The 12,615-nt window shown below is 45.1% G+C and overlaps 1 protein-coding gene across 1 annotated transcript in view; it reads left to right on the top strand.

The window, feature by feature from the left end:
* The window catches only part of alk (ALK receptor tyrosine kinase), a 294,090-nt gene that overhangs the window by 228,081 nt on the left and 53,394 nt on the right, over positions 1 to 12,615 (top strand). The window contains exons 6-7 of the mRNA XM_060051906.1: positions 4,510 to 4,641; positions 11,344 to 11,478. Of these exons, the coding sequence (XP_059907889.1) occupies positions 4,510 to 4,641; positions 11,344 to 11,478 (267 nt within the window). The remainder of the gene's footprint in view (positions 1 to 4,509; positions 4,642 to 11,343; positions 11,479 to 12,615) is intronic.

The raw sequence follows: 12,615 nt of genomic DNA, 5'->3' as shown, positions 1-12,615 counted from the left end.
CTGTCATGATGCCACATGTTTGTGGAAAAATAACTGGAGAGAATTTGAGAACTCTCCACCATGTTAATATTCCTCTCTGCTGATGGTAAAGTCTGGGCACAATACTTATCCACATGAGGCCCTGAAGAAAATGTCCAATAAAAGGAAAGAGATTCATAAATAAACTGCCAGGACTTACTTCTTAACCAATAGTAGGGAAAGTTTCTTACTGTCCAGTGCGTTCCGAGTATTTATCGGGAGAAAAATGAATCGCTCTAGTCTACCAGTATAAACATTTTATATTTGTCCTCAACTATAATTCCTCGAACTCAAATGTGATATTGCGCAGATAGTTCTAAAGTAAAGTAAAGTTATTAAGTATTAACGAATAAATAACCAAAATGTTCGTCGTTTGATCCCCAAGGGCCACCGTAGACATCCTTGAGAAAGAGGAATAACTCAACAGCTCATTAATGACATCTAACGGAATTCACTACAATTCATTAAAAGCCCCTGATAAATGACTAAATATGAAGTTGTCAAAAAAGGTTGGAATATTGATGATTAATAGATCGAATATGATGTCAAACTGGAGGTTCTTTACCATTAGGGTTAAGAGTATTTTATATTCCCTTCCCTTATGTGTGGGGTTATGGCTTATACATAAAATGTGTATGCTCTCCTTTGATGTCTGCATTTGAAAAGTCAAGTCCTAACTCTGCATCACAGAAAACTATTAGCCTCTAGAAAACTATTAGCATATTGGGCTCCATGTTGATCTGTGCTTTGCCCCCTTCTGTCTTCCCTCCTGCTGTTTGTGATTGTAGTTTATCTGATGGAGGTAATTAAAGCTAAGAACCGTGAACGGGAGCATCAAAATTGAGCATATAGCTGACTCTGATTATATCGAAACTTTACATAACACTCTCCCTCTTTTTCTCTCGTGTCTCCATCTCGTCATATCTATTTTCCCTCTCTCTCTTTGTTTTCTTTTTTTGTTCTGTTTCTTTCTTTTCTCCCATATCCTTCTCTGTTCTTTCATCTTCTCCTTTCATCCTCTCCATCTTTTCCCGTGCATCTATTATTCATGGTGGCTTGTATTCATTGCTTTGCTTTCAGTCTAGAATTGCCTGCGCGTGTGGCGTCTCACTCAGCTCTTTGTTCCTGTGAAAAGGCACTCATAATCTCAGCAAGGTTACCGGGTCTGACTGTCGTTTGATGCTTAAACCTTTTCTTTACGGCAATGTCCCTAAAGCACTTCATAACCATGTAGGGGGTGTTATTCGGAAAAACGTGATGAATCAAAGTATGGCGACAATAAACTGAGGACTGTTTTTATCAAACATCAGTGTGTGTGAGGGAGGACGCTGTGAGAGCACCTCCGCCTACCACCAAACACATCTACATAATACAGAGCGCGGGCAAACCGCACTGAGCACAACTCTCTGCGATAACAAGCATGGTTTATTCTTCCCATGTGAATGTGTGGAGGAAGCCACATTACCCTCTCTATTTCAGTTCTCCTTATCGCAGTCAGATGGGGATGACAGTGCTTCAAGTCGTCAAGTGTTTGTTAGCCTCCGCTTGGCGTGAACCGCACTGATTTGCATAGATATGGAAATGTTTTTATGTTTTTACAAGTTCAGACGGAGGGACGGATCCAATGACTCGGTGGTTGTGTGGGGGTGGAGGTTTGGGTGGAGTTGAAGGTGGGGGTGTGGGTGAAAAGTGTAAAAACTTTGGCTCATTGTAGACGCGTATTGATTATGATCCACGTAAAATATGGTAGTTTAAGCCGTTCAGTGTGGACTGAATGTGTGTGATTGTAAGCCTACATCTATTCTTCTTGAAGTTCAGTGTAACAGTTTAACCAATTTCGACGATTCTTGTTCACGTGAATGCTGTCTTGTTATACAAGGCTACCTCATCCAAATACTTTCAATAGAGAATCTACAATGACTCTGGTATTGGTGCAATATGAACCCAGAACCCAAGCGCTCGTACTTGCTGGTGATGACCTCCAGAGAACCGTTGGTAGATGGTGGCAGTTCAGTTTCCCTGGTGATATAGAAGCGGTGGCAATGGACTGTGCAGACCAGAGATCCAGGGCCAGACCTATTCCTCTTTGGTTGCATGCTCAGAGCCAGAGAGCTCGTCCTTGTCGTCATGGTGTCCTCCCGGGGCTTCTTGGTGGACTGATTCTGTACGGTTTCCTGGCCGCCGTCGCGTTCGACTGCTGAGACCAGGGATTTCGGATTGGCCTTTTTCCTCGTGGCTCTGGGCTCTTGACTAACCCTCACCCTTACCCTCTGCCCCAGACGGTTGATGAGGTAGCAATGCCCAGGTTCAATCCAGCCAGGTCAGACTGTGTTGCTCTGTCCTTGTTCATAAAGGTTCCCTGGGCATGTCTTATGAGGACTTTGTCCAATGTTAGAATGATGGGTGCTAGTTGTCGCAGGACCAAGGCTCACTGCAGCCAGATTTAACCGCTTGAAGAACCCCTGAGCAGGTTTTATATACATTCTGCTGTATATAAAACAGCAGAATGTATACTCTGCCTCGATTGTTGCCACCGGCAACTTTCCATAGACTTGTGGCGGTAATGTGAAGTCTTAAAGCTATCCAGATCATGCTGCCTTGAATTTGACTGCATGTCTCGGGCTAAAGGTTTAATCTGATAATAGCCACAGTGATGGTGGCTAACCTTTTTTACTTGTATGAGATGTCTTGGATGGAACATTTCTTTTTTCAAATGTATTCTTTATTTTTATATATAATGTGACACATGACACATTGTGATCATTAACAATCTGTAGACAGTACCCTTCCCCCTGTATTGGACCCCCCCCCCCCCCCCCCCCCAAATAAGAAATCAGAAATAAGCACCAACCCATGCCAGAGAAAGGAAAAGAGCAGCGCAGAGCAGACAACGTAAAATAATGAGAGTAAAATGGAAAGTTTTACAACAGAAAATATTTATAGGTCTCGATGAAACCGACATTGACTTAAACATTAACATGCCAAGTGTTGTCCAGCAAATACCGGATAACGATACCGATGTGAGTTTAAAGACTATTGTCTTTACTTTCTATTGCTGTGTCTGTGACCGACTGCCATTCTGCAACCTCTCGCTCTTTGTAGAATGTTGCACCAGTCACATCACACTACTCATTTGAAGAATAATTTTAGGATGATAAGGTTGAAGGAGATACAATGCTATCCATAAGCATATTGTGAATGCCTAACTTAGCTGAATTAGTAATAAACAAAGCAGTAATTGGAACTGATTCCCCTCAAACAATATATCCGTGCTGTTACGCAGGAAGAATATACAGTGTCTCTATACTTTTCAGTTCAAACCAATCATTGCACTGTCATCTTCCAGAGTCTGTTCTGTTTGAATTAAATGATTCTGTCTCTAGCTGAACCAAACAAATGTGTTTTGATCATCTTCTTCTAACAGAAGAAAAACTAGAATCGTGTAGGACTGTACTGCAATCAATTTTCCAATCAATGTTTTTCTAGTTATCTGGGATCTAGCTAATCCAATGCGAAAACACTTCCAGACCTGGTCACAGAGTCTGTGTATTTGCGTGAATGCAGATTCGTTTGTGTGCGTGTGTATGTGTTTGCATCTGTAGGTTTCAGTGTGTGTGTGTGTGTGTGTGTGTGTGTGTGTGTGTGTGTGTGTGTGTGTGTGTGTGTGTGTGTGTGTGTGTGTGTGTGTGTGTGTGTGTGTGTGTGTGTGTGTGTGTGTGTGGTTATGTGTATGAACTGGATCCTTCTCTAGCACCACCTCCTAAACTATGCAGACCGTTATTCATAGCGCTTGCGAGTGCATCGCTAGCGTTATGTATGCACTTTATTATGTAGCCCTGAGTTTGTACAGCCTCAGCATTGTTATTTATGATAGTCCGGTCACACCCAATAAGATGTCCGAGCAACCTCTGTAGTCAGTACTCATATCTTCATACTTCATGAATATGAATCACACAGTGCTGAGCATTTGACTGTAAAGCGTTTAGAAATATCCCCCCCTTTTATTCTTTTCAAACAAGAATGTATCACTATGCGTGCATTGTTTTTTTGCTGAGAGAGATGTTAAACGTGAAGTGGCTTTCAAAGTGCATCTTTCTTCCCGTTATATCTGGATATTGGATATTTGGGAGTAAAGGCAGTAATTGCCGCAGAACAAAACATCTGAGAAATGTGGTTGAACCTCGCGGGATTTGATTAGTTCATGCCAAGCTGAAGCGCTTGGCAGCCAATTACAGGCTTTATATGGTGGGGAAAACATGGTATTATTGGTCTATTTCTGAGCCTGCCTCTCCTCCACAGGTTGCCGTCACAACCCACAAAAGGATGTGTATGAAGGACAACGTTGTCGTCCAAATCCAAATCCATTAATCACGTCTGGATGTATCCACATGCAAGTGGACAACATGAGCAGCGCGATTCCACGGCGACGTGAAGGTGAAATGTGACACGCAGCAGCTGTTTGTTTACTCTGGCTCTCATCTCATCCTCCAGAGTCTGACCTGGTCTCCAACATCACTCTGGAGGGGAGCTACAGCTGCCACCGGGGGCCGCTCCTCTCGCTGGACCAACTGTGCGACTTTGTGGTTGACTGTCCTCTGGGGGACGACGAAGGCGACGTCTGCCGTGAGTACAACCCGCCTCCCACACGTCGACCTGCTCACACACACACACACGCACGCACGCACGTGCACACGCACACACACACACACACACACACACATCCGATTGTACCGTATTCAAGGAGCACATGTGTCACCTACTTGGATCTCATCTTCCATCATCACATGTTGATTATGGAGAACCCCCGCACCAAGCAACTCTTTAAAAGCACAACGTTCAACTCTTTTAATAACCTTATATGCATACTGCGTACGTCCCAACCTGGTCTCAAAGGAATCTGTGAAATGACCACGGACGCTTAACTCAAAATCTGTGGAATCCTCACGGAAACACGCCAATTTCCGTGATATGGCCACGGATTTTGCTCCAATGCAAGTTAATGACACTCGTATTCCATGGCACACACACTGATCCCCGTCTCAACAACCGAGTCAACCTGGTCTGACACGGATCCGTGAAATGACTATATATATATTAGATATATAGTCATTTCACGGATCCCTGTCAGACCAGGTTGACTCGGTCGTTGAGACGGAGAATATGAGTGTCTTGAATGAATGAATGAATGAATATGACTTGCATGGCAGCACCTTCCGTGGGCATATTCTATGTATGTATATATATATACGACGGAGATCTGTGTGTGTGCCACGGAAAATGATTGTCATTAACTTGCATTGGAGCAAAATCCCTGGCCATACCACGGAAATTGGCGTGTTTCCGTGAGGATTCCACGGATTTTGAGTTAAGCGTCCGTGGTCATTTCACGGATTCCTGTGAGACCAGGTTTGTACGTCCATATGCAAATGGTTATTTATGATGGTAGTCTGGAGGTTGACATCGTAGCATTGGTAACTTTAGCAACTGTGCAGTGTTTTACAGTTTGTGATAACATTTTCATTTAGGGCATTTAGCAGACGCTTGTATCCAAAGTGTCTTACAATTTGTACATTTGTCAGAATAAAGAGAAAAAAACAACAATATATCGCTGTCGGTAAAGTAAGGATGTTCATAGAAACAAATGCCAAGCACTTACAATCGCTATTTAACCCCTTCCCCGTACACAACAAAGATAGCTAGGATAAGATGCTACACGACGCTAAAGATGCTACACAATGGTAATGATGACTAACTGCATGCTGAGCAAAGAAACATAAATGGTGATCACGAGTGGTCACCATTAGGAGGCCCATGTTTGCTGACAGGTTTCAGTCAAGTCCATCTCTGATGCCTTCTGGACGTCTCTAATGAACTAGATACCAGTTGTAAAACCGGTCCTTCTATGGGTTGAAGGTGGCATGGAGTGAGGGATTATGGGTATTGCCACAGGGGTGGGAACAACGATTGTCCCAAGGCAGCTCCACACTAACCGCGTTTACGTGGACACTTCTGATCCGATTAGAAGTGGAAGAACAGCTTGATCTGACTAAAAAATTATCATATGCGCCTAAATCGGAATACAATTCTCTGATCCAATTAGAATTTCAATCGGATTAGAAGAGGTGGTGTAGTCCGCTATAATCGACATGTATACACTTATTCCGATTGGTTTGGGGTGGGTGCTGCTACTTTTTAACTAAGAGAAACTTTTATGTACCTCGATTTATTCGCAATCAGTCTATATTCGGCCCTGCTGCCCAACTTGTACAGCACCATGGCAACTCTCATTGCCAGGGGAATTGGCTTTAGTACAGTTTCCTCCTCTGGCGACATATTTTTCATTTTTTCCGAGCACACATAATTTAACGAACGACTGCCGACTTACCCTAACATTTTCTCGTCACTCCTGGACACTAAATTCCTGTAACACCACTCTCTCCCACCAGTATTGGCAGCGCACACTCATCCAAAAAAGTCTTGTTTGCGGTGGAGGAGGGGGTAAATATAGAGACCGGACGAGATACTGACGTCACTGTGCTGTCGTCCTTCGTCTTAATTGAAGTAGCAGGCTGAGAAAAGCTCTCTCCTGCTGGGCTTTCATTAAAAGCAAAAACATAAAAATGCCAAATACAGATAACACGTCCATGACTTCGCCGCCGGTCCAGATGTGTCAAATCCAGATGTGTGCTCGAGAGACATTTGAACATATCGCTTACCACTTTTGTCATATAAACATTACACTTTTTGAAATTACATACGATTATATCTATTCCGATTAGAAATCGAATCTGATCAGAATTTTTTATGTAAACGTGGCTACTGAAACTGGGCCGCTAAACACTCTCTGTGTCTCCTCTTTGCCCTTTCACAAAAAAATAACTGAACAAAAAAGTGCTTCTTTAACAAGCTGCACGGCGTGTACAAATGTGCTAATGGAGTCACAGCCGCAAGCCTTCCCAATAGCCATGCGGAAAAGTAGCACAGCGCTATGCTTGGCTAGCATTTCTCACACTTGACAAATTCTGTAGCGGTTGCTTTCTACCCTATCCGCGTATTTGCCCCATGTTTTGCTCATGCCTGGCTAAGAACGGTAGCCATGCAAGTATGCTGACATCTCACTTGCAGCCAATCTCCCAAAGGAATTGTCTGTGTGTGTGTGTGTGTGTGTGTGTGTGTGTGTGTGTGTGTGTGTGCGTGTGCGCGCGCGTGCGTGCGTGTGTGTGTGTGTGTGAGAAAGGGAGCGTCTGTGTGACTGTGTCTTTGTTGTTCATCGAGTCCCTCTTCCAAAACCCACCTGTGTAAAGAAATAGTATTTTGCTATTTTGTCTCTTTTTTCTTTTGGTTTGTTCTACGTGGCTCGCACTCGTTTCTGTGCACAGGGCCTGTGACCCCCAGAGCCGTGTCCCTCTGCAGAGAGGGAGGAAAACACATCCTAATGAGTCAATAATCCCATCCATAGTGGGGGCCAGCCAGAATGAATTCACTCTTGCCCACTGTACACATTCACCTTCCTGTGTGAGGGGCTTATTAAAGCAACGCCTCATCCCCTATGCTCACAGTGAGCTAAACGCAAGGGAAGTATTTGCGCGGGACATATACGCGCGGTAGCTGTCATGCGCTGTCAACAGCAGTTGAAAGCCGTCAACAGTAGTTACGCACTCCAAAACGTTGACATTGCTGAGGGGAAACGAGCTAAGACCTACCATTTTCACCCTGAGTGGGAGGAAGATTATTGATTATTGTTGAGAAGGTGCCGTGCGCAGACGGAATGAAACCCCAAATGAAGTCCGTAGGTTCACGATACAAACTCCCCCCCCCCCCCCCCCCCGGACGTAGAACCGCCACTGCTGGGAACGATGTGTGTGTCAGTTTGCAATGTTGACACTAGACTGGTAGATCTCGGGAGGTTGGCTACTTGAAAAGTAGATCTTGGGTCAAAAAAGGTTGGGCCCCCCTGCTCTAGACTACTGTAGCAGCCAACAATGCTAACTCGCCCAGAAGTTCAACCCCATGGGAACAGCCTCCATTGAAATGCAATAAGTTTTTGTTTTAGCTGGGGAAAGGGCGGCTGGATTACATGTGTTTGTGTGTTGCGTGTGAAAGTAGGGCACACTAGGAATTAAAAGCAGAATCGATGAAAAGCATTTATTGTATGACTGAATTAATGGATGGTAAAAGTAACCTCTCTGCACCTCTGCAGGTGTTTACATGCCCGTTAAACAAGCCCATGCTCATGGGAAAGAATATTAATTCATCTATTGTATACTTTGAGCAAGGCTACCTTGACTTGAACGGCAGCGTGTTTCAGGGATATTTTAAAGCATGCAAAAACCATGACATTAGTTTTATGGTGGGCTTATGGTGGTGGAGGTCTCTCATGAATGTGGCTTCCATTGAAAACACATTCATCAGTGACGTGTCCTTTCCCCGTATCTCTGCAAAATCACCTTCACCGTTTTACACTTTCAAAAAATGACGTTGTCGCCATCCGCCATCTGGCTCAATCCTCGCTCTCCCTTTTGCATCCCCCTCCCTCCCTCCCTCTATTTTAGGAACAGGTGTGGTCTTTCACGTCTTATAATCGAGTAGAAAGGGTTCAATGATCTCACTTTTCCCTCCCAGGTTCACACGGTCAACCAATCGTGTCATTAAAAAACCTTTTTGTCACGTTGTTCTGACTGCGTGGTCCCACGACCCTCCTCTCTCTCATCTGTGTGTGTCTGTGTGTGTTTGTGTGTGTCTGTGTGTCCCTATTTGTCTGTGTCCCCATTCACTGTGCCTTGTATGTTCCAATTACACACAGCCAAACCTATGTACACACACACACACACACACACACACACACAGGGATAGGGATGGATGGATGGATGTATACATAGCTTTTTGACGTAATGGTCAAACTAGAACAACTGTCCTATTTTATAATTTAGGTCTAGTCCTAAGACTAGACCCTAGGACTATACTACTTCTAACAACACGACTAAGAATTGAATGACCAGCCGCTTATTCTTATGTGTTTCCTGTGCATCATCATGTGTCTACATCAAGTTGGAGGTGGGGGGGGGTAGGAAAAGACAGCAAAGCAGACCATGAAAGCTTGTCTGGGGGAAGAGGGCTAAAAGTGAGCGCCGTTACACCAATCTTTTACTGAAAGTCACGCCACGTGTTACTACCAAGGCTGTCTGAAGTGGTGTCTGACAAAGAAAAACAACTGAAGAGGTCTGTCGTGATCGTCTCCCAGCCGACCCCATTACGCCATCTGACTTTGAGGCTCTGTCCGTGACCCACTCAGGCACAAGCCGCACCGACTGACACCCATTACGGCAATGGTTCCCAACCTTGCGGTCGGCAGGAGGAGGCTGATGTTAGAGATTTGACGCTTCGTTTCAGCAGCGATGTTTTATTTAGAGGAGGCCGTCAGTTTGTATGTTTGTATCCTGTGCATACGAACTGACCTAATGGTTCACAGCCACAAGCTAAATTCGTCTACTTATCACTTAGTGTGAAGTAGAGCGAATTGATTGCGTTCTCCGGGACATTGATGTTAGAGGGGCGTGTTGATTGGGTTCAAACTGTTTACTGAACGCAGATGCCCAAAGTTAATCTGGGGGTCGCAAATATTTAGTCGAGAAATTGGGTCAGGGGCCTAACAAGGTTGAAACCACCGTGTTCATGTGTGGAACAAGAACAGTGACTCACGAGAAGGCTTTTATTTCTCCACCTGGTTTTTGTCTGAGGGTCTTTCTTTCTTTCTTTCTTTCCCATTTTGTTTGCTTGTTTCTATATATCTGCATACATCTCTATATACCTTGTTTCCTTCAACTTTACCTTGAGTAAGACCTGTATTTAACGCGCTCTGTCCAACTAGAGTTTCATTTGGTTCCATGAGGTTTTTCCATGAGCCGAACTTCAGGCTTAACTGCAGCCTCCATTTAACCTCCATTAACCACGCTGACCTTCTCTCGCCGCGGTTTGGCTACTCTTAGTCCCGGCAGAAGGCTGCATTTGTCAGTGCACCGGCCCAGATGCAGTAAGTGGCCAAGATGATTCGGAGGGACGGATGAGCGGTCAGCGTGCAGGGTCGGCGCTTTGGCCGCCTGCCATCCCTAAAAAAGCATGCACACGTCCGATCCCCTGTCGCGGCTTTCATGCAACACCTCTTCTTACCTATCTCTAGGGGCCTTTCAGAGCGCCTTCTCCCTCCTCCCTCCTTCTTTCCTTCCCCTCCCCCCCCCTCGTCCGATCGCTTCACATACAGACCACAGCCTGTCCCAACCAACCTATGCAATCTCACGCACGCACGCACACACACACAAACACACGCGTACACAAACTCCCACCGACTATTACCGCATAACCAGCTCCTGGTTGCTCACGCTCTCCTCTCCAGATTCATCCTTTTCACTGTCATTCAGAAACTTCAAACATCCCACTCCCACATCACACACGCGCTCACACACGCGCCTATCACAGCTTGTGAGCCCTTTTGCACCCTGGGGTGGCTGTCAGACATCGCTCCATCCCTCTCTCCCTTCTCTTGACACCCTCCACTGCGCACACACACCGCCTCCTACCTCCACCTCTCACTCCCTCCTTCCCTCCCTCCCTCCCTCCCTCCCTCCCCCCACCTCCCCCATCCCGTCTCCTGCTGGCTCTGTCCGGCGATTACGCCTCCCGTTTTATCATCCTCTGTTCTCCTCTCCGGAGCGTCTCTCCCTCCCTCTATTACTCTCATTCTAAATTCTTGGAAAGTTGTATTTGTTTCTATTAAAACTCTTTCTTCCCTCCCTCCTTCCCCCCTGTCTGTCTGTGTCTCTCTCTCTCTCTCTCTCTCTCTCTCTCTCTCTCTCTCTCTCTCTCTCTCTCTCTCTCTCTCTCTCTCTCTCTCTCTCTCTCTCTCTCTCTCTCTCTCTCTCTCTCTCTCTCTCTATCATTCTCCATTCTGTGTGTGTGTGTCTCTCTCTCCTTGCATTCTGTATCTCTCTCTCTCTCTCTCTCTCTCTCTCTCTCTCTCTCTCTCTTTTTCTCTCTCTCTCTCTCTCGCGCGCTCTCTCTCTCCTTGCATTCTGGTGTTATCTCTGTGTTTTAATTATTTATTCCACCAACCTTGCAATCTGTTTCTCCCTCTCTCACTCTCACTCTCTCTCTCTCTCTCTCTCTCTCTCTCTCTCGCTCTCTCTCTCTCTCTCTCTCTCTCTCTCTCTCTCTCTCTCTCTCTCTCTCTCTCTCTCTCTCTCTCTCTCTCTCTCTCTCTCTCTCACACACACTCTCTCTCCTTGCCTTCTGTCTCCCTCCCTCTCTCCCCTTGCCTCCTGGCTTCTCTAGGTCGCTTCCTCAATGGTAGCTACTGCTCCTTCGAGGATGAAGACTGCGGCTGGCGGTCTGTGACAGGTCGCGGTGCCACTTGGAGGCGGCTGCAGACTCCAGTCAAGCCTTCCAGGCTCAGCTGCCCATCATCAGGTGCAGCCCTGGCTCTTATCCTCACCCTTCCCTTTGTGTGCTTCATGGGTTCTGTCCAACGGATTGAATCAGACTATCGATTTTTATCTCTTTTCTTTTTGTAAAACATCTGCAGAAGGTTAAATGATGGTCGAACGGGGCATATGCTTAGTATGACATGTATAATCGTGAGAACGGTGGAGGGGTTATCTCGGATCCAACTCAAGCCAAGCCACAATATTTGTAACCTTGTGTCCGATTGGGCAGGGTTGTCTTTTCAAGCAGATGGTGCTGCTTTACACATCAGCCTTGTTTGGGTTGGATTCATTTTGGATCCAGAAGTCCTGCTATGTTGCAGCAGAAATTCTGCTGGGGGGGAGACGACACAGAGTCTGGGTCGGGAACCAGGACGTTGATGGGCGGGGTGACGCCTTGTTTCCTGTTAGGTTACGGGGATATTCTAATAAAGAAAAGTAGATAGAGCTTACAGAGGGGGATTGGATTACTGTGTTCATTTGAAACCTAAACATCTTCTTTTTTTTTTAAGTATACTCCTGCCGGCCGAGTTTGTGTTGGCTAATCATGTGCTCACATCTACCAACAATATCCAGCAACAACTGGTCTGCTATCAGAATTAAGACTTTATCTAAAGTGGTTTGTGAGACTAGGGTTAAATCAATAAAAAGGTTGAACCTCGTCTTTCAATGCGGTTGTAGAAGTTTCTCCATTCTTCCGTTATGGTTTAACTTCCAATAAATCCGGATAGACAGCTGCGCATATCCGAGTTAACAAGTTATATTTAAAAAGCATTCTGCATTGTTGTATCTCATTTTTATCTCATTTTATTATTATTAAATCATATTCTCTTCGCCAGAGCACATTTGAATGATTTTATATTTTTCTCAGCAGAAATATGCTAAACAAAATATAGTGGTGCTATACCAATACAATATGTGTTACTCTAGCCTAATGTGTTCTGAAATAATGACAAGTCCAAACTTTTCAGTAGAAACTTTTGGCGAGGTTTTCATCATTGCAACAATAACATTTGTGTGTGTGTGTGTGTGTGTGTGTGTGTGTGTGTGTGTGTGTGTGTGTGTGTGTGTGTGTGTGTGTGTGTGTGTGTGTGTGTGTGTGTGTGTGTGTGTGTGTGTGTGT

Source organism: Gadus macrocephalus, chromosome 5, assembly GCF_031168955.1.
Source record: "Gadus macrocephalus chromosome 5, ASM3116895v1".
In the NCBI taxonomy this organism is placed as follows: Eukaryota; Metazoa; Chordata; class Actinopteri; order Gadiformes; family Gadidae; genus Gadus; species Gadus macrocephalus.
This window is presented reverse-complemented; position numbering and strand designations above follow the sequence as displayed.